At 39.9% G+C, this 25,139-nt stretch overlaps 5 protein-coding genes across 10 annotated transcripts in view; 2 read left to right on the top strand and 3 right to left on the bottom strand.

Annotated features, from left to right (window-relative positions):
* The window catches only part of LOC109963643 (receptor-type tyrosine-protein phosphatase eta-like), a 16,082-nt gene extending 9,403 nt beyond the window's left edge, over window positions 1-6,679 (bottom strand). Inside the window, exons 1-4 of the mRNA XM_020606332.1 lie at window positions 6,606-6,679; window positions 3,998-4,082; window positions 3,782-3,822; window positions 3,550-3,648 (exon numbers count right to left, since the gene is read on the bottom strand). The gene's annotated coding sequence lies outside the window, so the exon portion shown is untranslated. The remainder of the gene's footprint in view (window positions 1-3,549; window positions 3,649-3,781; window positions 3,823-3,997; window positions 4,083-6,605) is intronic.
* On the top strand, window positions 2,197-5,561 carry syt5b (synaptotagmin Vb). The gene is given in 7 exon segments (XM_020606325.1): window positions 2,197-2,651; window positions 3,567-3,742; window positions 3,830-3,928; window positions 4,018-4,185; window positions 4,454-4,621; window positions 4,874-4,988; window positions 5,120-5,561. Coding segments are annotated over 7 exon segments (1,317 nt in total). The 5' UTR covers window positions 2,197-2,446; the 3' UTR covers window positions 5,506-5,561.
* Window positions 6,249-10,177, top strand: dnaaf3l (dynein axonemal assembly factor 3 like). Of its 4 annotated transcripts, none has more exons than XM_020606323.1 (12): window positions 6,249-6,342; window positions 6,649-6,731; window positions 7,033-7,139; window positions 7,234-7,327; window positions 7,423-7,577; window positions 7,745-7,939; window positions 8,102-8,224; window positions 8,303-8,425; window positions 8,550-8,688; window positions 9,054-9,102; window positions 9,278-9,352; window positions 9,546-10,177. In XM_020606323.1, the coding sequence occupies exons 2-12, from the start codon at window positions 6,650-6,652 to the stop codon at window positions 9,685-9,687; spliced, it is 1,284 nt and encodes a 427-aa protein (XP_020461979.1). In that variant the 5' UTR covers window positions 6,249-6,342; window position 6,649; the 3' UTR covers window positions 9,688-10,177. The 4 variants fall into 4 exon arrangements, with proteins under 4 accessions (XP_020461979.1, XP_020461976.1, XP_020461980.1 ...); XM_020606320.1 differs by having other exon boundaries at window positions 8,988-9,102; window positions 9,546-10,176; XM_020606324.1 differs by having other exon boundaries at window positions 8,988-9,102; window positions 9,523-9,662.
* A 104-nt stretch (window positions 10,178-10,281) lies between these two features.
* On the bottom strand, window positions 10,282-12,443 carry LOC109963519 (troponin T, slow skeletal muscle-like). Its single transcript, XM_020606095.1, has 10 exons — window positions 12,440-12,443; window positions 12,207-12,233; window positions 11,735-11,753; window positions 11,579-11,639; window positions 11,366-11,482; window positions 11,185-11,262; window positions 10,970-11,083; window positions 10,726-10,835; window positions 10,452-10,542; window positions 10,282-10,367 (listed from the first exon to the last, which is right to left on the bottom strand). Exons 1-10 carry the CDS (start codon window positions 12,441-12,443, stop codon window positions 10,323-10,325), a joined length of 666 nt encoding a protein of 221 aa, XP_020461751.1. The 3' UTR covers window positions 10,282-10,322.
* A 2,972-nt stretch (window positions 12,444-15,415) lies between these two features.
* The window catches only part of LOC109963630 (carnitine O-palmitoyltransferase 1, liver isoform), a 23,499-nt gene continuing 13,775 nt past the window's right edge, over window positions 15,416-25,139 (bottom strand). For 2 of the 3 annotated variants that reach the window (XM_020606314.1, XM_020606313.1), the window contains 16 exons: window positions 24,931-25,102; window positions 23,445-23,546; window positions 22,961-23,098; window positions 22,664-22,741; window positions 22,160-22,267; window positions 21,638-21,725; window positions 20,075-20,270; window positions 19,785-19,976; window positions 19,568-19,673; window positions 19,382-19,498; window positions 18,393-18,557; window positions 17,783-17,911; window positions 17,412-17,567; window positions 17,170-17,283; window positions 16,728-16,820; window positions 15,416-16,395 (listed from right to left, as the gene is read on the bottom strand). In XM_020606314.1, the coding sequence (XP_020461970.1) occupies window positions 16,270-16,395; window positions 16,728-16,820; window positions 17,170-17,283; window positions 17,412-17,567; window positions 17,783-17,911; window positions 18,393-18,557; window positions 19,382-19,498; window positions 19,568-19,673; window positions 19,785-19,976; window positions 20,075-20,270; window positions 21,638-21,725; window positions 22,160-22,267; window positions 22,664-22,741; window positions 22,961-23,098; window positions 23,445-23,546; window positions 24,931-25,102 (2,080 nt within the window). In that variant the 3' untranslated portion in view covers window positions 15,416-16,269. Of the gene's footprint in view, window positions 16,396-16,727; window positions 16,821-17,169; window positions 17,284-17,411; window positions 17,568-17,782; window positions 17,912-18,392; window positions 18,558-19,381; window positions 19,499-19,567; window positions 19,674-19,784; window positions 19,977-20,074; window positions 20,271-21,081; window positions 21,167-21,637; window positions 21,726-22,159; window positions 22,268-22,663; window positions 22,742-22,960; window positions 23,099-23,444; window positions 23,547-24,930; window positions 25,103-25,139 lie in introns of all 3 variants that reach the window. The other variant, XM_020606315.1, reaches the window with a different exon arrangement.

Genomic DNA, 25,139 nt, shown 5'->3' with positions numbered 1-25,139 from the left:
CAAAAAGCCCTTTATGAATAGAATTAAAGGACCGTGATGTTGCCTGGCATGGCGCAACCGGGGCCCCACCCTGGAGCCAGGCCAGGGGTTGGGGCTCAAATGCGAGCGCCTGGTGGCTGGGCCTCCCCTCATGGGGCCCAGCCTGGCTTAGCCCGTATGAGCGAAGTGGGGACGTCCTCCCGTGGGCCCACCACCTGCAGGAGGATCCATAAGGGGCTGGTGCACAGTGGATCGGGCACCAGTCGAAGGCAGGGGCCCCAACGACCCGATCTCTGCTGTACTGAAAACATATGGGTGCTTTTCCGAATGTCTGCACCTGTAGAAGAGTAGTACTTTGCTTACTCACTGGTTGGTGAGGTAGCTCACCTTTAATGTTGGGCATTAACAATGGGCTTCCAGACAACCTGTGGTAGGGGAAAGGCTCGGGCTGCTGCTTAGTAAATTAGATGTTTTAGCAAAAATAAGATTTAGTTGTAGACGTGTGTAATTAGAGTAGGTCACAGCCAGAGATAATTTTTTTTTACTCTGTTAATGTTTCAGTTGTAGTGTAGCAATACACTAGTGCAACACTCCCTAGATAAATAATACACATTTCTTTGAATATTTGGATCAAATCTGTTTGACCAAGAAATATAAGTTAAAGAGAACATCAACAGTGTTTACAAAACAGAGTATAATCAATATTATAGTATAGCGTTATGTATAGTCTGTCAGTTAGCTGACCTTCCACACTGCTAAAGCCAAAGTAACCAAGACAATGTCTTCCTAAACACTTAGGCATATAATGCAACTAATACAACGGCCCTGAAATAAATGCTACAAAGTTCACAATATTCAATCCCTATTTGTTTTCATTTCATTTTGAACTATTAGATGAGATTTGCATGTTGGATTGGAGCCAAGTCTAGCTGTGCTAACTGTTGGCTGCATGCCTGAGGATTAATGTTCACATTGCTCTGAGTACAGGTATGTGCTTTGTATAGTAAGCCAAGGGACGGGGAGGGTGGGATATCTCTCAGTGATAGTTGTTAGTGGTAGACTGATGATGGACTCAGCTATGCTGAGGGGATTAGTGAAGGCTGGATGCACTACAATCTCTTCAGTCTAATGGATAAGCACAGCCACCACTGCCATGTTTCAATTACTCATCAGTCTAATGAACAGTTTCTTTTTTTCTACCCAACATATAAAGACCTTAAATTGCTCAAGGTGTATGAAGAGTAAAGTAATTCATTTGACTGTTTATGCATCTTCATTTAGAGACAAACCAACAGATGTGTTGTCAGCATTCTAATATCTGGGGGGAGGGGGGGATTAAATGAAAACATTGCTACAGTGATTTGCCAGCGCTTTAGCTCTGATGGAAGGGGTTGCAGGGAGCCTGCCAGTCAGTTTGCAGTACACCAAAGGAACGATGGGTGCATAAAGGCTCCAGCAGGCCAAGGGGAAAGCAACCAGAAAAACATTTAAAGTAAAAGTCATTCCAGCGGCAGCTCTGGTATAGAAGGAATTAAAGGAACATATCAACAGGTAAGACATGCATAGAAATCAAACATTTCTGTTATGACCAAGATCATTACACTGCAAAACATTTGAACATAGAAAAAACCTAAATGTTTATAAGTCAGTTATGATAAAATCCTATTGGTTATGAACCTTGCATAAAGAACTGGATGACATCCTGTGTGGTTCATTTGATGCGAGTGATTTTTGTAGTTTCCTATAAATCTGGATATAAGCTTCCTTCCCTAATACCTAGTTACCTGTAAATGTGAATAGATTCCGATAATGGTTTAATTTCATTCTGAATCATGCTCTATTCAAAGTATTTGCAAAGAGACAGATGTGATACCTGCCTAGAAATGTCTGACTGCAGCAAAATGTTACTTTTCACATGTATATTCTAAAAATTGTTTAGTTTTTCTTATTTTAAATATTGTGTGGATAAGCATCCATAAAAACTGCAAATAAAAACAACACTGGGCTTCCTTTTAAATGCCTTAATGAACTGTTGTCTTTTTTTGTAAATTCTCCAAGGTAAAGATGGCCTGAAACAAAGGCTATAGGTGAGGAAAATTTAGGGAGGAGATCAACCCTATTTATATAAGCTTTTAGGATATGGGATTTTGGATTAATATTGTTGCGCCAGAGTTTAATCCAGCTATGCGCAGACAGTGATGAGAGTAAAATGGGAATGGGATGGGGGGTTACGGGCCAGTGGAGATGACAGAGCAATAGAGGGATTAGGGCCAGCCATGTTGAGCATCTGGTTTAGAGATCGCCTATGCTCTGGAGCTATACTGCAATGCACGCACATATGGATTACACAGTATACACATGAATTTGTGTTATCTATCATTGTTGGGGCCAACTCACCAGACAGGGTAACAAACTAACACTATATGAATACCGTAACTGCAGTCATTCTGCCATTTTGACAGCTACCATGAGATCAGTCAGCACTGGGGTGCGGGCCCAGAGGGCTGCGGAGCTGTCTGAACCAGAGTCAGATGAAACAACAGAACCAGTTCACCATGAGCACTCCCATTCAAAACACCACGAGCACGAGCACCATCATACAGAACATCACCCCAGCCATGACTACAACCACATGAAGGACAAGTTCATGAATGATCTTAGTCACCTGACAAGTAAGCCACTAGAACTTGCTAGTGAAAATGGTAAAGAGAGATTCATAACTTAATTTGTTGAATGAAACTGACTGTTTATTTTTGGTTATTATTTGGAAGGGGAATATAAATAAATATATAAATATTATTTTTTATCTGTATTGACCAGTTTAGTCCAGCTTGTTCTAATGAAAATTATGTCTTTATACAAAAAACAGCTGTTTATTATGCCAACCAATTTTGACATTCATGGCCATGAAAATCCAAGAAGGAACAGTGCATGAGAAAGGTTTAAGAAGCACTGCTGTGGTGTCGTGAGCAAAGCTCTTAATGATACACAGCAGCAGCGATGCCGGTGTTGGTGGCTGCGTTTGTACACTGCCACTCCCAACCGGGAGTATGTTATTATCTGATTGTGGAGAAGGGTGTTGCTGACAACATGCATGTATGCTTGGCAAACAGTCCCCTGATAAACATGTGCTTTAAAAATGTTAAGGTCAGTGTAGAAATGCTCCAGCCCACGGTTGTAATAAGCACTATATTTTATTTCAGTAGAATCATATTTTATTTTGATGGCCTTGGTTCTGTTTTCCAAGCTTTGATAAAGCAGTTGATATTCTACAAAACAGTTGTCTTAGATTATAAAAGTAAACTCATTTATCATAGTGGATTTTTCTATAATCTCAAGATGTGAAAGCTTTAAATCATCTTGAAAAGAGGCTAGTGTTTAAAACTTATAACATCTAAATAAAGAGCAGATTCAAATGCATGTTTTTTTGTTTGTTTTGTTGTTGTTGGGGGGTTAGGATTTATATTTTTGTGGATGTAATGGATGTTAGCTGATCAGATATCCACCCTGTTTTGCTATAATAAGTGTACTTCTATTCTGTATACAGTCATAAGTGATTTGTGAATATACCTCGTTTTATTTTGCAGTTCCCATGTGGGCAGTAGGAGCCATTACTGTGGTGGTCCTGGTTTTGGTGGCATGCTTCATCTTCTGTTGTTTCAAAAAATGCTTTGGGAAAAAGAAAAAGCCAAAGAAAGTGAGGGAGAGAAAGGCAGGTCGTCGCAGAATGACAAAGGAAGGTGAAGGAGAGACTGTAGAGAAGGTGTGTGATTTCCACTAATCCATTATTGTACAATCTTACCTGAATCTTCAGATGAACATCCAGCTCATTGATGCTTGTCTCTTGTAGGAGGGAGAAGTGAAGAAGGAAGGGCAGCAAGAGCAGAAACAACAGGAGAAGTTGGGTAAACTGGAGTTCTCATTGGACTACAACTTCACAGAAGCCCAGGTAGGCTACTGTATATAAATAACTCTCAAAAATAAATTCATAGTTTACATAATTATCCTGACCACTTACACCTTTGCTTTATTTTGAAGCTCATAGTGGGTATCCTTCAGGCTCAAGACCTTGCTGCTATGGACATGGGGGGAACCTCAGACCCCTATGTCAAAGTGTTTTTGTTGCCAGACAAAAAAAAGAAGTATGAGACAAAGATGCAACGCAAGAATTTATGTCCTGTTTTCAATGAGACTTTCTTCTTCAAGGTACCACCTGCATGACACCGTGTCTTCGTTGACTTGATGTCTGTTTTTGTGTCGTCATTATAGCTCTGTTGCAGCTAGTTTCTACTTTCCCTGTCTATAGTCTTTCATTCCTTGAATGGCATCTGTCAAGGTATCCACCCCCCAAAAATAGCAATGTAATATGCTTTTAATTGTAACCTGGGACTATATGTTCTTTGTGTGTTTGTACATATAAACAAACTTGTCAGATCTCTACCCAGTGCTCATTATGAATAACCTCTCCTTCTAGATACCATATGCAGAGTTGGGTGGAAAGACTTTGGTGCTGCAGGTTTTTGACTTCGATCGTTTCTCCAAGCATGATATGATTGGTGAGATAAAGATTCCCATGAGCAGTGTTGATTTGGGTCAGCCAATGCAACAGTGGCGAGACTTGGAGAGTGGTGAGAAGGAAGAGGTATGATATGCTTTCATTTCACCTCATCCCAGTTCATGTAAATCTGCAACATAAATATTTGCACTAATAAAGAAAATTCTAAATATTACAAATTTCATCCTCAAGTATTTATAACCACCAAATAATATATTGTACAACAGTGTTTTAAAAAATTAAGAAATCATAATAAGCACCACTTACTGTACAGTATGTAAAAGATGTTTTTGTTTAATTTGATGGGACATGCTAGACATAAACATTTTTGCCCAACAGGAAAAACTGGGTGATATATGCATTTCTTTACGCTATGTGCCTACTGCTGGGAAACTGACAGTGAACATCATGGAGGCAAAAAACCTGAAAAAAATGGATGTTGGTGGCTTATCAGGTAATCACACCTACAGATATTTATTCATACAATATCAAATGTTTGTTTCATGTCTTATTAAAATGACTACACAGAAAATATCAGTCAAATGAAGAAGTTAAATTGTTCACCCTATTTTCCATTTCCACAAGATCCATATGTGAAGATTGTTCTTCAGCAGAACGGGAAACGGATTAAGAAGAAAAAGACAACAGTCAAGAAAAACACACTAAATCCCTACTTTAATGAAAGTTTTAGCTTTGATGTCCCCTTTGAGCAGATACAGGTAGGCTGTGCACCTTGAAATGTAACAGAAAGTAAGTGTTGATGTAGGCATGTTGTCATCACAGTGTTGGACTATGATAAACTTGGGAGCAATGACCCCATTGGAAAGACCTTCGTGGGTTACGGAGCTACAGGAGTCGGCCTGCGCCACTGGTCAGACATGCTGGCTAATCCCAGACGTCCAGTAGCCCAGTGGCACACTCTCATGCCAGAAGAAGAAGTTGATGCAGCACTCAAAGCAAAACCTCGCTAATCAAAACCTCGCTATTGTGGATATGTCATTTGGTGTTAACCCTGATGTTTTTTTCACTTAACACTTTTGCTATATGTTTCTTTTGAGATATTTATTTTTGTGTATGTGTGGGAGCATCATGAGATTTGGTTGTTATTAAAAGTTATTAAAACCTCTGCATGTTCAGTATACCTGTTACACCTGCAAATCAACATGAGTATGTACTTGTATACATGGAAAATGTAAACATGCATCTGTTGTGTATACTCATGTATGGGCCTAGTAAAATTTGGTGGCCTAAAGAAAGGATTTCAACATTTCTCTGCATTCTTCAGAAAAATTAGTTGACTCTGAAGACATTATAGAGCTTCTGCATCTCATATTACATAGGCTACACTGGTTCGTTTTGCTCATTGTGTTGTGCTGTGATGCACCACAGTCCTGATCTTTTCAAATACAAATAAACCCACAATGTAAACTTCCATGTCGATGCTTCTCTTACTTTCTTTCTTCAAATCAAATTAAATGTAATGGATAGATGCTATTAGTTGATGTCCTTCTGTGAGAAGCAGTGAGAAAGGCTGCAGGTTTACAAATTACTTTAGAATACTGTTATAGAGATGTAGGATGTTGTAGAAAGGAGAAGAATATTATGAGTATTACAACATTTGAACCATGATTCAGCACAATACCGCAGTACACAGGTATACTACTATCAAATGTAGTTAGCTTATATCACAGGTAGATGGCGACCGTCCTCCCCGTTCAAAAACTGTTGCCTAGCAACAGAACCCAAGCTTTCTGTTGAGAGAGGTATAGCTGCAAACAGAGTACACTGTATTATATACCGTCTGTGCGGTGAGTTTCCCGTCAATTTTGCTTTGGAAGATATCGAGTCGCCTCCTATAATAGGTTTTTATCGCCGCATTGAGGTTGGGGATGGGTTTGTGCCACGGGGTAACAGCTATACTGATAAGTTAAGATTAGATGCTCTTTAGTCTAAGCAACTTTACCATTAGCTAGCCTTAGTTAGCAATCGTGCTAAAATACATCACATAAGAACCGTGCGGTCAATAACGTAGGATACCCCTGTTTGTTTAGTGTTGGTGTAGATGACTTACAGGCATGTGTACAGCTTGGCTTGTCTTTCTTTGGGCACAACAGGATGAGTGCTGGACGGGCCTCTGAGGGCGCAGGCTGCATCACCTGGTGGGGCTTCAGTCCTGCGCGCGACCTGCTCACTATGGGTGAGAGCCCACGAGGAGCTGAAATGATTAGCTGACTAATCGATAGTGGAGCTCTTATGACACTTACGTTTCAGTAACCACTTCCAAAATAATACTTTTTCAATGTCATAATTTTGGACCTACTGTATAAAAAAAATTCTTATTTTTTATTTCAGAAAAAAGGTCAAAATCCTCTGGTGATAGTTTCTAAAACTTATTATATGTCATTTAAATAAAAAATAAGTAAAAACGTATTGAGATTTGATACCCAGACCTAGATGTATGGTATACTGGACCTACTGTATGCTTTCGCTCTGTCTAGGCCCTGTGAGACATGAAGGGGAGGTCAATGTTTTACTGGTTGGCAGTGGAGATCCACGACATATTTTGAAGACCATTGCTGGTTTACAGAGTGACGAACGCCTTCATGTGAGTCTCAGCCTCTTAAACTAGCCTGCTACGTCTGAAAACAGATTGGTACTCTACTGTGAGCTGCAGACCTCTTCTCTCTGCTCCACTGCAGGTGTGGGTAATAGAAAACAGTATGGAGGTGGTGGCTAGACAGCTGCTGCTCCTCTACCTGGCACTGATGCCTCAAGAGAACATGGGACTCAATGGTGGGTGGGATTTGATTAAAATTTTAACTTTATAACTGCTAAAGCTAGATGTGTCCAAAACCCACAGGTTGTCTTTTCCTGGTTTTTATGTTCAGAGAAGGCAGAGGTTTTCCTGGAGGTGTTTGGGAACAGTGAGATCCGCAGTCAGACAGAGGAGACACTGAGACATGCAGTATTGCAGCTCTCTCTGTCTGTCACTGAAACACTGGAAACAGCCGCACACCCCTGTCTGAACACAATCCTTCTCAAGGTACGCTTGTACCATCGGTGTTTTTATAAGACCTGTTTACACCTTCACCCTAACAACCTCATGCTTGATCATATTCTGAAATCAAACACTGAAATCAGAATACACAGTGTTAAACCCCACTATTTTAGTAAAAGTCTACTAATTTCATACGCTGAATATTTCTACAGTTCAAGGAGCGAGACGAGCTGGCCAGAATATTCAAGTTGTGGATGCAGCCTCAGTCTTCCTCATCTGAGTATTCTGCTCCTGCTGTAATGTCCAAAGCCTGGGATTATCGAGTCAGGCAGCACCTTGGGGAGCGGTACGACTCCAAGAAAGGCTGCTTTGACTGGGACCTTTCAATGAAACTGCATGAGAAAGGGGTAATATAATATGGTTATTTAAATGTGCTCCTCAAATGTGTTGGATTTTAACATTTTCCTACATACATTTTTGTTTTGCACTAATATGCAGGCTTATACAGCATGTTGTACTACAAGATACTGTAGATGTTCTTTCTTTCTCTTATATGTATCTGTCTGCAGTGTGGCATTATCAGTAAACAACAATATGTGCAATGGAGGGAACGGGGTTTGGCGTTCGAAATGAGGGAAGGTGCCTACCAAATAACCAATCCAACTGTGCTGTCTTCAAGAGTGTTCAGTCAGGTCAGTGCTACTCTGCTTTTTAAGATGCTACGCAATAAGATGGTACCATTAAGGACATAACATTCTGCGTGTGGACAGAGAGGGAACAAAGTGTCTCTCAGGGGGTACTGGGGAGACATTGTGTCCAGTCCCTACCTCTCCTTCGGCATTGAATCTGATGACAAGAGCCTACTGAAGACACAGAATGGGCACCATATCAAGGTAAAATATGCAATTGTAACAGTTATATGTTTGATTATAGTCTTTTTTATTGTACAGTGGCAGTAAGTTGTGCATAGACTGAGGAACATACTTTTGTCCGCCCTCCCTTTCCTCCTGTGGACAGACAGCCCAGGATATCTCCTTTGTGAATGTGCAGGCATTGTTCCAGTCCCTGTCCAGTAGAAGGGGCTGCCCCACTACTTCTCAGTCAGAGGCAGAGGAGCCATCCACTCAAACTGACCGAAAATCTGTCACCATTAATGGTAAATGGTTGTTAACTCCAGCTGGCAATACAGAGCAGGTTGGAACCAAAACAGCTGCTCACACAGTGACAGAGGTTTCAGACTGAGCTGAAAGGTAGATTTCGGTAGTGTTGGATAATTTGTTGCTGAGTGTGTTTTAATGTACATGTTTAGATAGAAGTGTAAATAGAAATTGGATCTGAAAGGTTTGCAGCATATGGGTGGATCACTTCTCATTCCTCTGAAGCCTGCTCGGTGTTTACAGAAAACAGTAACTGTTTTTGAAGCTTTATGGTTTTGGTTTCTCAAATCCTCTTCAGACTTGATGCATCTGAATGGCATCTCAGTAACCTTCTTACCTATGGACTCTCTTCACAAATTGCCAGAAAAACAGAAATACTCCCACCTCTTCAACACAATCTACTTCTCTGCCAGGTGAGAGCATGTTTTCTCTTATATACTTTTATTGAATAAATAATCCATATTCTCTTAAATGTAGTGACTTATCCTAAAGCAGGATCCCTTCACTGACCGCAGACTACCGATTGATGATTGATGACCAGCTTTCATTTCTGTGTTTCTGTCTCCCTCTCGGGTCTATGCTGTAAAGCTGCGTGCACCAGTTGGGCCCGATGATGCGACAGATTGCAGCACCAGATGCAGTGCTTGTCGTGGAGTTGGCCAAGTAAGGATTTTTATAGTAACATGGCTTGTTACCATGGTGACAGTACAGTCACCAACGATACAATGACTCTGCTATGTGCAGTGTTTGCTTTTATGTATCTGATTTTACTGCTGTATGTTCAATGCATATTTAAATTCAGTGATCAGGATGTCTTTGAATTTATGTCTCAGGTTTGTGTCACTGTATATCTCAGGTACATTTTGGATCTGAACAAAGAGCAGGAAGCAGGCTTTGCAAAGAAGGTGGCGAGCATTGCTCTAGAGGCTACTTTTGAACCATGGCAAGGAGGGAAGAGTGATGACATCCACGCTGTTTTCATACCACAGAGAAAGTAAAAGTGGTTCAGCACCAACAGATCGACAGTCAAGGTTCTATTGTTCCACAGTGAATATTTAACAAGATCTCCAGAGTGAGCTGTGAGTCTTTCAATGTCTGAATTTTCAAGAATAATAATCATATTTTATTTTAAATTTGAATGACACTGGAAATGTCCAGTTTATTTCATTTTAAACATTACAGATGTATGTGTTTCAATAAATGTCACACAGATCCAGCATATGTCACTAAGCCTAATATAAGTGATGAATACTGCAAAACTGTTGCTATCTCATCCTGAAACTATGAACTATTGGTTCTTTGTGCCTGTGTGAGGTCACTTCCAGCGTCCTCCAACCTTCCCCTTACCATGGCCCTTTTTACTGCATTGAAACAAGAAAAAAGTTGATTACATTCACAGAAATAACCAGCAAGTGTGACAGACTGGGGGTAAAAAGGGAAGTGGTATCATTTTATGTAAATATTTTAGACATGTGCCATCCTATAAATAAATTGCCAAATGATAAAAAGCTGCGTTTAGCATTTCTGTGGATCATCTATCCAGGGTATATTTACATAGTCGATGCAAAGTAATTCTCTACAGTGCTCTTGGGGTGTGTGAGTTGTATCATGATAGACTGAGACAAACTTTGACTCACAATTTCTGAGCATGTTGGATTCTGTTCAGGAGGACATTTATCTGAAAATGAAATGCAGGTTCTGACATCACAAACAAGCCATTTAAAAATAGCTGTCTTGTATATATATATGCTAATTGGCTCACCTCATACTTCTGCCTTCTCATCTTCTCAGTCAGGTCAAATTTCTCTGACTCCAGCTGATAGATCCTTTCCCACATCTCCTTGGTTCTTTCTCTAAAAGACAACAACGATAAAACAGCGTGAGATGACTGAATGTACTGTAGACTGCACCTTCTATGTCTGAGGTGTAATCATTTCTTTAAAAAAAGGTGATTAGCTATTTTTTGCCGCATACGTGTGTGTGTGCGCGCTAAATTAACCCAAATCAATACATCGAGTCATGAACCTTCAGCTGACCTCAGACCATCCTCTCTCAGGTTCTCGATGGCCAGGGGCCTGCGTCTCTCTGCCAGAGTATTCTTTTTAATTTCCCTCGCAGTTAGTTTTTTGCCTCGCCTCTGCTCTGCCTGCAGGACACAAACACGTCATTTTCCAGAAGACATGGACTCTGTCACGTACAATCGTTCTTTCAGAGGAAATTTGAAGTTAGATGCACTTCATACACTTGCAGAATAGAGTGACACAAATTTGTTATTCTGACCTTGGCCAGGAACCCGCCAAAGTGAGCTCCCATGTTGGAGAGCACTTTCTTCTTTTTGGCCTCATCATCTGCCCTCTTCTTCGCCTCTTCATCCTCTTTCCTTTGTCTCTCTTCCTGGGAAAATGATCTGTAGCTTATTACTGCATTTTCTCATATGAATTGTTGACATGCACGGATTACACAACATATATAATACAGTGTTAAACATTCATTACCGCAATCCTTGTCTGTCTGTCTCGCTCCTTTTCAGCCCTCACTCGCTGCTGCTCAGCTCTTTCTGACCGCCGGCTCTCCTACAACAGACACTTTAATCACTATTAATAGTCAGTATATTCTCTCAGATCTCTGAAAAAACATGAACAAATCGTTGGAAAAACAGTATTGGAAAAGAATTACAATCCTTTCTTTGAGTCCAATCAGCTCCTCTTCCTCTTTCTGCCTCTGCTCAAAGTGGACATCGATCAGAGTCTGCAGCTCCAGGAGATCTTTCTCCATCCTTTTCCTATGGATATCCTAACAGGAACCAGTTGACACAGATTATTTAATGCTGTTTTTTGGGGGATGTAATCATATAATTGTTTCATTAACAACAGTCTTGAAGGAACATACATCAAAGTCAACCCTCTCACCCTCAGGGATTTTAGGAGGAGCCAGCTGTGTGACCAGTGGCCTGTTAAAATAACATAAATACATAACATATAGGTTTTTTTGAGTGATTATTTTTATTTCTGTACATTATTTGTTATGTTTCCTCTATATTCTTACTTGTATTTGGGGCGTTCCTCTTCAACATGACAGCCAGAACAAGAATGTAAAAGTGAATCAATTTATGTTCATAGACCAGATTTGAAAACACAACTGGTTGAACTCTAGTAGGCAAAGAGGCATAAAGCAAATTTGAATTAAGTTTTAATACATTAGAAGACCCACAGTTTATGGCCACTGTAACCATAACCATGAGTTGTGTACTGCCCTGCAAAAGGAAAACAGTAGTTTTATGCTCATAGGCAATTAAAGGTTTAAAGTTAATTTTACATTTAGATTCAAAGTCCTTGTGTTTTACAATGCTACGGATGATGGACAAACTGGATGGATACAACTATGCAAATGAACATTTACATTTTCAAGGCACTGTGGGGACACTTTCAATGATAGCCTCTAGTTGAATGTGTTATTTCTAAAGAAAGGTTTAAAAAAAATCTACATACTGTAGTTCACAGCAATTGCACAGTCTCACCTCCTTCTCCCTGCTCCTCCTCTTCTTCTGGACAAAGAAAGAGTGACTGTGTTAAAGGAAAAATGAAGCGGCTGGATTTATTGAATTAATGAATGTATATCCTTACCCTCCTGATGCCCACTAAATTAAAAAAGAAAGAAAAATTGAAGGTAACATATCAGACATACTGTACAATAGAAGCTCGCATATTATGAATGTTGATGTGTTTATAAATGAGAAATAAACGGACTCACCCATGATCCTCTAAATCAGACATGGTAACACTAAAGAGAAAATCCATAAGTTCAATATGTGAAAGGTCGCTTTGAAATCTTGTTCCACTAAGAAGGGTAATAGCTGCATTAATGTGTAGAATGCCTTAAAATTGGCACCTAATTACAACATGGGTTTGTCTATTATTACATTTTGCAGACTTGCATACACTAAATCAAAGGGTTTCAGCAGCAAACACAGACAAATAGATACATTGACTGAAACACAATTATCATTTACAAATAAAAAACTTTAATTCATAAGCAATAATCACAGCCTTGCTCCATTCAATACAATGAGTTTACTGCTGCGGCCTTATTTGGTATGGGATGACCTGTAGCATATGCCGGCAAAGTACCTTTAAATGATGTAGATGTAGGTTAAGGTTAAGGGCATTTGTAATTAATGATCTAGGAATAGATGAGGTCTGGAGGATGACAGGCCAGAGCAGTGTCCTGTTACCCGGGATAAGAGTGTAGTATCAGCTGGCCAATCCTTCTCGTTTAATTTGATTTACAAGAGAGAATGTGGGATGGCTGCCATTAACACCAGCCATATCCACTCAACCAAATCCATTTGACCCACACACAGTTTTACTGAAGGGATATCTCAGTGTGTGTGGAGCACCATTAATGTTTTCCTAGCCATTACTTTGACTTATTAGTGGAGAGACAGCATTTTACAAAGTCAAAGTAGTCCAATGAACCGCAGTTAAAAATAGGTTTCTGGCTCGACACACCAGCAAAAGTCCAATTTTCAAAACATTATTTTCAGTGCGAACAACTGGAAGCCCTCCAGAACACCTGCCTTTGAGCGTGTTGTCACAGAGATCAAGTACTGAGGCCAGAGTCTCTTGGATGCCTCCATAGTTAGTTTTTAGCCAAGATCTCAGAGCATGAGCATGTGAATCTGAATAAACATGGGCACATGGGCAAAAGGCAGATGAGGGATTGGCAGAAGAATTCATCACATTGCTTCAGTGTTGAACGCTTCTGACCAACACAGTCACACTAGGAATATTCTAACTGCAACGGCTGGACAGAGAGGACAAGGGCTCCAAGAATAACCTGTCAACAGGCAGCATACCTAATATAATAGATGAGATGCACCTTTATCAATGTCCACAGATGCACTGGTGTTCAAACATGTTATTATATTATTACTGTATGCTTTAAGCCCACTGAATGTAATTGTAATTTAGTTGCTAGTAGTCTGGTAATTTTGTTGCTAATAGTTGTTTAATCAACTATTTATTCACTATTATTGAACTGCTAAAAGTGCAATAACTGATTTGCACTAACACAATGGAATCTTTTAAGCATATTATGGCAAATGTGTTGCTAAACATCTGCAGTTTACCCATCCAGCTGACAGCAGGGCTAATCCCTGTTCACATTACGCACAATCATTTGATCTATTATAATACAGGTTATCTATAAATGACACTACATAATCAAACCCAAGGGTGTGCACTGGAAATTGTAGAATTGCACCCAAGTCACAGTACTACGTACTGTTTTGATCACTTTTTCACTGCCGTCAAAAAAAAAAAAAAAATCTGAAAAATACAAATATGGTCACAGATTTCAAATATCACAACACTGTCCTGGTTTATCAGTGTGGAGAGGAAAAGTCAAAAGACATACCTGCACAGCGAAAGATGTTCACTGATGATGAAAACAAGAGAAACAACTGCGGGGGGGAAGCTCAGCTTTATATAGGCAGTCCTCTGGGGTGACAAAGAGGTGACTTGGAAAATGTGTTTATCGGGAGAGAGATTTAGAAAAGTAGGACAGAGACTTCATGTGGATTATTACTGTCTGAAGCTGAAGTTTGACAGGCAGGATAATGAACCAGTGGGATGTTGGTGACCTCACAGCTGAAACAAGAGACACAAAGACAAGTGGCAGCACATGAACAGAACAAGAAGAGAGAAACAGAATAACAAGACAAAAACAAGACAGTTTCTATCAAGATATAACTGTGAAGCTAGAGAGATTACAGTGCAGGATGGAAAGGCTCCAAACATCACTGACACCCTATTACAAACTATCCAGTCTCAGTGTTTCACAGGAAGCTGTTCTCACTCTTATTCTGGGCAGAAGATAGTTATCTTTGAATGAAAAGCAAAAGCACTTCAACATGCAAAAAGATAAACAAACAATATCACTTATAAGTACAATATTAGCAAGCTACTGAATATCCAGCACAATATGTAACATGAATAGGTCATAAAACACAACTACCCAGCTGACAGATATTTCTGTGGAATGCAAATATTGAGTTTGTAAATGCAAACTGAATTACTATAAAGACAAAAGGCTTTTTGAACAGTTAAACCACATGTGTGAAACCCGAGATAAACGATGCATGCAGGTCACCTTGCATGAGAAAACATTTGTGCAAGAATCATGGATTTTCTAACTATTTATAAAATGGAGAAAACACGTGAATCTCCAAGTGAACTGATGTGACTCATGCTGCATTTTGGGTAATGTAAGCACCAGTTTTTGACAAGAAAGAAAGGTGTATTTCTGCTTATGTTGCATCAATGTTTATATTTTTAACTGTCCATCATGAATCAATGTTATTAGAGTGCAATACTAGTCAAATACTCTTCTAAAGAAAAAGAAAAAACAAAACTTTTCTTTAAGAATGACTTTATTTTCCCTCATCATACTACATTAAAAATGACTGACCATATATTATGAGACAAGCTCAACTGATCTGAAGTCAAACAAAAAAAAACAGACAGCAATCAATGGCAAATAACAGAGGAATCTGCGTCACTGGTAACATACAGTACCATCCTGTACATCAAATGGCCTGACTGCAGGATGTCACTTCACTTTATGCAAATCTGATCTGTAGCACTGCTTGAGAAAGAATATCTGCGCATGGCGTACATAAATAGTGATAACATTTTAAAGCACAAAAATGTTATAACAACAAATAACGAGTTCTTTACAGTCGTTTTTAATGCCCACTGACAACAGAATGGAAAAGTGACCAACATTCTGAGTACAGTTTGGATATTCTTGAAGAAAAAAAAAAAAAAGTTAATTCCTGTGTGTACTGAATACAATACTATATATAATCAAACAGTAATGCCAACAGCGCCATGACTAAACCCTGGCACTCACTGCAGCGCTTTACAATAATATATGTAAAAAGCCAATTTATACACAATGAGCAAACACTGAGAAGTCCTAAAATGTTAAAATACCTGGTGTCACCATTACAGCAATGTTGCATTTATAAGTAAAAATTGAAGTCACCTCAACAGTCCTGTTTGTTGAAATCCCCCACTTCAAACTGCCTTCTAACAAATTCTACAGACAATCAGCGGCACAAAAACTGTGGCATACTTAATGGTGTCAAAACATAGTGCACTTGGATTTATATTAAATGACTCCCTGCACTAAGGGTGGTGTTAGGAATTTCCACCCTAACTTTGAGTGGTGCAATTCACACTGGCCTGAATCAAACCATGTCAGAAATTATTGTTCTCTGTAGGGGTGCTGATTATATTTTTCACTGGGTCACATGTTAAAACAAAACTAAACCAACAAATCACTGTATTTGCATCACGCTTATTTATTTGTTATTCTATGGACTTTTTTTTTCTATTCACACACACACACGCACACACACAAACTCATCAGTAAAAACATCACTTCCATCATATCTCAAACACCTTACTATAAAATTTACCCCATTGTATGAAGAGTAAATGTCTCTCCTCACTTTATTATGTTACACTTTTGTTTGCCCACCTTCCCTTCAGCACCCCTTTACCCTGAGTAACTGTTTACTGGTCTTTCTTGACATCAGGCTGACTCTCTTCCATTTTGTTGGGCTCCTTTTGGTCGGGGCTCAGCAGCTGTATCAGGTCATGTAGGGCTTTTCTGATCCGAGCACCAAACTTATGAGCATCCTAGAAGAGAGAAACAGAATAATGAACGAGGAAAAAGAATATGTATTTTACAAAAGTGGTTACATCAATTTAAATAACAGAGACAGAGTTAAGACCAAATACTATCAAAACCAAAAGCTGTACACTAAAAACAATGTGTTCTACTTAATGTTATTGATTTTTTTTTTTATCTAAAGGACTGTTATAGGTATCTACCTCAATAATCCACTATCAGTCTGGTGTGAATGTGAATCACCTTCATAAGCTTAAAACTTTAGTGATACTAGCCTTTCATTCAGACACAACTACAGAAATATTATGCAACATAAAATGACTACTTTCATTAAACTCACAGTGTCTGGACAGGAGTGTTTGCATGAGATGTGGAAGTTAATTAGGTTGTCCCCCAAAATGCAGTAGGCCACCCCATAACCGTCATCAGCCACCTGAAACCCATAGAGGTGATATTTACACTCAATCAGAACACAGAACCGCTGCCACAAAAGCAGCACCTGCACTGTATGCAAGACGCATTACAACACACACGGAATTAAACATACAGCTTATATACTTTTACATAGTGACAAAAGACATGTACTGGTATTGTTATATCACAAACTGAGTACAGCCATTAGGATGGATTGTCTCGACTGGAAAGACAGGCTTGCATCCTCCTATTAAATGCTACTGTATGTAAAAGGAGAGTGGAATTATATTGACAAAACTAGTAAGTTTACATGCTACAATGTGTAAATATAAGTTCCCTGTTTAGACTTTTGTGACTGAAGCACTGACCGGACCAAAGCCTCCGCCACAGGAGATGTACTCTGGGTAGTTGACCATGTCAAACAGCTCCACCTGCTGGATTGGAGTCTGACTGGTGGACAGCCGCCAGGGCTCAGACAGCACCTGAAACAGCCACACGCAGCCATCACATCAGTTTGCTGAAGTCCATCCTATAACAGCTTTGCTACAGACATAAATGCCCAACTCTCACTGTCTGATATCAATAAGATGACACAAGGACAGAACAAAACCTCTTTCAAGAAAGGAGACTCCACTCCGAGGTATTTGGACACCACATAGAGGCAAAAGAGGTGTCTGTCGATGCCAGCTCCGGTCATAGCCATGCGATATAGAAGCTGGTGCTTTTCTGATGCCGCACGGAACAAACGCCTGCACACATCTGGTGCCTGTTGGAGAACGGCATGAGCAGCGTGACAGCTTGGCATAGCACATATTAAAAATAAACTCTGTTTGATTTATGCAAGGAAAATAGCAGTTAGACATCATCATTTGCAATGCAGATGTGTCTTCATCAGAAACCCTGTAATTATCCCCTTTTGAGTTACTATTACATTCTCCAACAAAAATGCTGAAAATCAAGAGACAGTTTCTGTGGTTTCACCTCTCCACCCTCCAGCGCTCGGACAAAGGCGCTGCTCTCATTGGTACAGGAGCGGACAGTCTCAGTCCTGCCCTCCCTGAACAGACGGGTCATGGAGGCTTCGTATGTCAGACAGAACGTCCTCCGTTCCTGAAACGCAAACAAAACTCAGATGCAACAGATAATATTGACAGTCACAAATTTTATGTTCACAGGTCCTAATTCAACATGTAACATGCAGTAGTAAGTATTTCAACAATAGCATAGTTAAGCAACTGTGCTACAGTGTATCTAATTCAAAATGAACTGAGTGGAGTTAAACCGCTGACTTTGAGCTTCAGCGTTACACATCCATACTGGATAAACCGTGCAGGAACTGTATCTCTACATAAACACAGTCTCCCTCATTTCTGAACAGGCACAGCAGGACAGTGATAGGACTCCACTGTTTACCCCGTCTGGATGTAAACCCCACATATTACAGCTGACAATCAGCACTTTACCTTTGTGGTCGCTGTCTGCTTTCAGATCCAGTATGCTGAAGTACACAGCCAAAACAACAGCAGACCGTCCCTCATGTATAAAAGTCTATGTATCATATACTTCTGTCACACTTCAGAGAGAGGCTCACCCTGTAATAGGCCAACTGTAGAGCCATCTGAATGAAGGCATCTGGACTGACGTGACACTTCTTGACCTTTCCTTTGCCAAAGTCTTGAAAGGGGAAAACGTGGAAGTCAACATTGTCGGCCAAGACTTGGGCCACTGCCAGAGATTGAGAGATCTGCTCCTCACACTGCGACAGACACATCAAACAGTTAACGCCAGCAGGACTGATGTACCCGGAACTGGTGCACGGTGGTTTCAAAAGAACACGCTGTGCTTCCATATTGCTGAGTCAGCTTTTACCATGCCTTTTTACATCTCTCATGCTCATGTAATACAGAGTACTGCGGTAAAACAATGCAAATACAAATTTATACTCCAAATATGAAACTACATTAGGTCAGCTGGACTGTTGCCGTTACCGCCATGTTGCCAGGCAACAAGCCTCCAGACTCCAGGAAGTTACCGTCCCTATACAAGATCTAGATCAGTGCTGTAAAACGTGTCTTTTTACATTCTGGTTTGTGTAAAAAAAAAAAAAGAATCAAATGAGATATAATTTGTTAATAAATACAATCTAAAAGTACTGGTAAGTGTTATACAGGCACTGTGATAAATGAATATAAACCCGATAGCCTATCCAGACACAAAGGTCCAACAGTGACAATAAAGACAATCTTTCCATGCATAATATGATAAGAATAATATTTTTAATAATACTTGTTGCCTCCTGTCCTGCCATGGTGGTGTACACTCTCACTGAGAAGGGGAGAACTAGCAAAATAAGATGCCAGCATGCTACATCACCTATTAAATGTAGGAATATTCTAACTGCAAGTGAGTACAATCTTAATGTTATAGTATAAGCTTAATATCACTTATGTTTACAGTACATGCATCATTTCAAAACAGATTTGATGCTTGTATTAAAAGCCAGTATAGATGGTTGCTGACAGGAGAGCAAGAGCCTGTGTTGTTTCACCAAAGGATTAAAGGAATGAATGCACAAGTAACCTCTGGAGGGATTTCCCAGTTCAGCTTCTGTGGGAGTGGTAGTGATGAATCCACTTCTCCCTTGCAGTGACCCTCTGCATTGTAACCCAGTTGGAAACAGTCAGTGGCCAGGGTGTACTGGAAAAAATACAACAATTAATAGTCAGAAGCACATGACAACATGCACAACCAGTTTTCTTTCCTTACCTCCCATAAGTGTGCCACCACTGGTGCATCAGCCCACGAGTGCTCTCCATTGATGCCATTTTTTCCATTCTTGTAGTAAACAACTGAGAAAGACTTGTCAAACCACCTGCATGACAACCGAGATAATGGATGGTTACCATGGGGAAAATACCAACAGCATAACAAGAAAAACTAGTTCCTAAATTGCACAATTCCAAGCAGCTTAGTGTCAAATTACCTGTCATAACATTTCCCATGCAACAAGGACTTAGCATAGCGATCTAAACTGGCTGCCGGGTCATCTCCCATCATGCCCTGTTCGTCGTCATCATCCAGGGTCACGAAGAAGGCGGCTCTCTCAATGCAATCTAGAGAGCGTTTATTGACGCCACTGTTGAAATACTTTGCTCTGGCTTTAGCCCATGGAATTCTGGGAAACATTTCAGAGGAGAATGATGACATTACATTGAAGATGCAGTGCTGTGTATGGTGCTTGTGATTTAAACACTGGTGGCTTGTCAAACCGACCTGTCTCCAGCAGTCAGGGCACCAAGTTTGGCCTCTCCTCTGGAAGGAGGCGTAGGGTCATCCAGGATTCTCTGAATCTGGAATTCAATCTCCCTGGGGGACAGCAGTCTGCCAGCCTGGTACACCCTGAGCCGAAAGTAGCGACCTCTGTGGTACACCACTATGTAGTCACTGTCCTGCCAATGTTGCACAGTGTCTTCGGACATAAACAAGAGGGGGAAAGGCAGAGAGGAAAGTAAATATTTAGTTTGTAATTTAGTGGGACTTTCTGTAATTTAGAGTAGATTAGGTGGTGAGATGCTAACCAATACCATGCCATGGAAACAAATACATCAGAGATGATGTGTTTACTTTAAGTCTGCCTTACTATAAACCTGTCATACAAGCTACATGGTAAACTGTGTTTAAATACAGAGCCTTTGGAAACAAGAGACATCCACCACCCACAGGATAAACATTGACTGAGACATGCATTCTATATGAAGAATCTTAAAAAAAAAAAATCACAAAGCTGAACAATTATGGTTTGATGTACAATATATACAAACACTGGATACACTAGTTTACACTACTTGTTCACTTTGGATCTGAATCCAATATCTTCATCTTGACACTACAACTCCAATAGAGAGCTACTACACTTAATGAGAAGACTAAATGGATAGCTTAAGGTCTACTTAATAAATGGAAGAATGAAGACATACTGTAGGAGGCCTGCATGAGTAAAGATCAGTGCTGCAATACTGAAAGCAGGGTTGCAGGTGTGTTTCTTTTCTTAGCAGTTTCTAATCTGAAACTACTCACAGGGTGATTATAAAGATAGTGGCTCACTTTGATAGAACAGGAACATTTACTGCATACAAGACAGGGCTGGAGCTCGATTTTAAATTCTTAATTATACATAGCAACAATGTTGAGCACACTTCTATTTGCTATCACATTATTGCGTTGACATTTCAAGATCTAGAACTAACACTTGTCCAGTTGTGTAAAAACATGAATGTTACCTGTTAGTGCTCCAGGGATTCGACAAGTGTTAAACATCCGCTCAAACTGATAGGAACAGCAAGGAACTGCAGACCTCAACAACCACTGAGCAGGATAAAGACGGATGAGCCAGTAGAAAAACAAAGTAGAGGAGAGAAAGAGAGGAAGCAAAAAGGATGGAAGAAATAAAGCATTGTGATGAAACAGAAAAGAAACCAGGGAACAGAGCAAACAGAAGAGGGGAAAACAAAATGTGTAGGTGGAAGAAAACTGACATTAGTTAAAGACAGACTCTTTCCAGAAGCCCAGACAGGGATAAGACCAGAAGACAAGAGGAGACAGATGAGAAATGGGAGGATGGGCTGTAAAGCAGACACAGTCTGACTCAGTGAATCACAGGCACCTCGAGTCAGGAGACGCAATTTTTTATCCCACGCTTAAGCTCCAGAGGATTCAGACACCTGCAGTATGCCTCATCATCTCTGAAGCAGCGGTAAGATAACATCATTCACTCTAAAGCTAGAAGCCGACTTCCTTCTTTAAGCTAACTGTGTGTGTATATGTCAGTCTCTTTACCAGTCTCCTCTCCAGGAATGCGTGTGGTGTTGAATATCCTCTCACACTGAGCTGCACACAGAGGAATGAAAGTGCCTGGGATACGACCCTGGGAAATGGAGAGGAGGAGGCAGAAGGAAAGGAAAAGAGGCAGGCAAATAAAAAAAAAACTCAAGGAGGCAAAGGAGAGGTGAAAGAGTACAAAAGGAGCAGGTGAGAGATGAACATGAGGGAAATGATCTTATGACTGTTTATGATATCTATCATAAACAGTAAAGAAACAATAACATGATGGATGGATGTCACTCGCACAGTCAAAAAAAAACAAAAACAAAAAAACAATAAAAACACATACTGACAGCCCCATGCATATTGTAACATACAGATTATTAACCATTAACATAACATTTTGAGGTTCCACTAATAACTATGTGTCTCAACATTTGAGACAAACATTGTGTTGCCATAGCAAAGACACATGAATAATAAACTCCATCATCTATCTATATGTAGCAGCTGGGGTCGACTAGCGGCTGGACTCACAGGTTTTATCTCTTCTTTGTTGAGTTTGCGGCGGTATAGGAAGAAAGCGTGAATGCTGTTGCCTGCCCTGGCCGCCTGGATGGGTGTGGGTGTTACGTACAAGAAGTCCTGAGGAGAAAACGAACAGAGAAGTCAGGAGAAAGTGTAAGAGATGAGATGACTATCACCCAAATAACATGATCTGCAAGTATGCCTGGGATTAAAAGGCCACAGGTCTCGGCCCTTGCAAAGGTCTGAATTAGAAATACTTTATTTATAACTATTGTTATTGTGTTCTCATCAATAAACAAAAGATGTAGTAGCTGTCGCAGTCTAACAAATTCTGTCCTGGTGAAAACAAGTCACCCGCAAATGATTCACATAACAAGTTGTTAAATATCTCAAAGGCCGAATAACAAATAATAAATAAAAAAAAATAAGCTGTAAGACCCATACATGTCCAATATGTCAGGTCAAAGTGAGGACTACACCACATTAGACAGGACAATTCTTGAGATTTCATACCATGCCATAGTAATTACTGTTGACCATGATTGGGCTTCGTCCCCGTAGGTAGACATATTCCTCCCACCAGTCACTAACCTAAAACACACAGCCACAAAAAATCTTTAGTGAGAAAGCTAATATTGCAACTAGCAGTTACTTCACTTGCACATTCAGACAGGATAAATAATTCACACCACAAAAACTAAAAGAAGTCATGCATTGTGAATGGAATTTGACATTTCTTCTGGACTCTTTTGTGCCCAGTGATGTTTGCAGCAACCACACTTAAGGAGAACACTGTGGTCAACCACTTACGTAGTTGGCGGCCCAGAGAGCTTTTAGTTTGAGGTACCACTGCAGGCGGTTACCAAGGCTGCTCTCGAACTCTGTGGCTAACTTGGTCATGCGTCCATACTGGGTATCATCCATCAGCGGACGCACCGATTCCAAATACTAAACAACAGACATATGCTACAGTAAACAAACCACAGTTCAAATAAATAATAACAAGCATCACTCAACAGAAATAAAATTACTAGCAGGATTCCAACCACATCTAATTCTCCTGATACAGAATCTCTTCTCCATTCTGTCTCCGCTCTTCTGTCACATATATCCGAGTTTAGACAGACAGATATATTTTGCATTTTTATTCATATCGCAACCATCTCCTCAGCTAACCTAGACAAAGGAAATATGGTGCAATAGAAGCAGATAATACTGAGTGTGAGAACGTGATCCATCTGTTTTTCAATCAGTAAACAAGTGTTGTGAATTCATTCGCCATGTGACACCTCACCCGCTTGACTGTGTCCTTGATGCTGGGCACAGGCAGGTTTGGCAACGAACCCTGGTAGCTGTAGAGCAACGGCTTTCTGCCAGAAAAGATCCTCACCAGCGCCTGGCACAAAGAAACAAGCACATATGCACTGAAAGCATTAAAGTGATGACACAGAGCTAACAGTTTGGATTCTATTTTTAACTGCGTAGTTTTTCAGAATATATCACAAAAATTAGGTATAAAAATGTTTTTAAAAAAAAATAAATATTTTATAACAAATATTTATTAATAGATTATCTTAACTTAATGCCTAATTTTCCTCATTTATCTATTCACTATATATTACTGGAAACATTTTCTGAGCATGAACTTGAACATTTTCATAGTAAGTGAGGACATAAAAACTATTTTGCTACTTTTAAATAAAAAACTGATGAGGTTTATATTACATTTAGGGTTGCAATGTTTTCACAGTACGATCTCACAAAATATCACAGTATTATGGTATATGGTGTTATTATCAGCTACGACGACGCTCAAAGGACACAAAAGGGTCTTTTTTTTTATTGCAAGTGACTGTGACAACTGACTGAGCTGGGCTGCAGAGCTAGATTGACCCTAATGAATAAACAGGATTATAAATATGATTTTAAAAAAATGCATATAACTATAACATGTTATATAACAAAGTCCTGCATTGAAAACGTTAAGTAAGATTAGGTATTATCACAAAAATGTACTTAAAATATTAAAAGTCGAAGTAGGCTACTCAATGCAGAAAAATGTTACACTACACTATTATATATTATTTCATTTCATTAACAGCCCGTCACACCTGTACCTTAATATAGTTGGCTGAGGTGAAGCTCTGCTGAACTAATCTGTATCCAAGTGCAAATATTGATTATTTTCATTAGGGATTAAATTCAGATTATTTTCTCCATTAACTGATTGGCTGCTTTGTAAAACTTCTGACAATAGTGAGAAGTCCCATTGTAATGCTCTAAACAATTATAAAAATAGTCGCTAATTTACTATAGACACACGACAGCACAGCCAGACGGGTGCTGACTGTTACGAAGTCTGACAGGCAGCCGGGAAATAAAGGTGCGCACATACTGGGTTTTCTTCTTCAATACCAGTAGTAAGCAAATGTCCATGGTATGATAACCATTAATTTTCATACCATGGTATAAAGTGAAACCAGTATACTGCTCAAACCCTAATGACATTACACTGTGCCAACAAAGGTCACAGAACTGAGGGACAGTCTCAGGTGTGGTTAGTTTACAATAAGCAGAAAAAACTTAGAAAAAAAATCAACTGGACTTGGATTTCTAGGTCGAAGACGTTTCACTTCTCATCCAAGAGGCTTCATCAGTTCTGATCTCTTGGATGGGAGGTGAAACGTCCTGTAGTTTTTTCAGTTTACTATGACCTGGATGACTGAGAATCTGCACAGACATGTTTACAATAAGCAGAAAATGTGTCAACCAGCACTGACCACCCAGACTTTGGTGGTGTTGGACATCTTGCCATGCTGCTCAAACATCCAGCGGTGATAGGAAAGAAGCTGCTTGAGGCACAGGCGCATGGTGAAGATGAGCAAGAGCCACAGCATGGTGCTGAAGAGCACTGCTGAGAGCACTGCCTGGCACTGGGTGCTCATTGACTGGCTGCGGATGGTGGGAAAAGATGGATGAAAGGGAAAGA

This window comes from Monopterus albus, unplaced genomic scaffold, assembly GCF_001952655.1.
Source record: "Monopterus albus unplaced genomic scaffold, M_albus_1.0 scaffold76.1, whole genome shotgun sequence".
NCBI lineage: Eukaryota > Metazoa > Chordata > Actinopteri > Synbranchiformes > Synbranchidae > Monopterus > Monopterus albus.
Note: the sequence above shows the minus strand (reverse complement) of the source record. Positions and strands in the feature narration are given on the sequence as shown.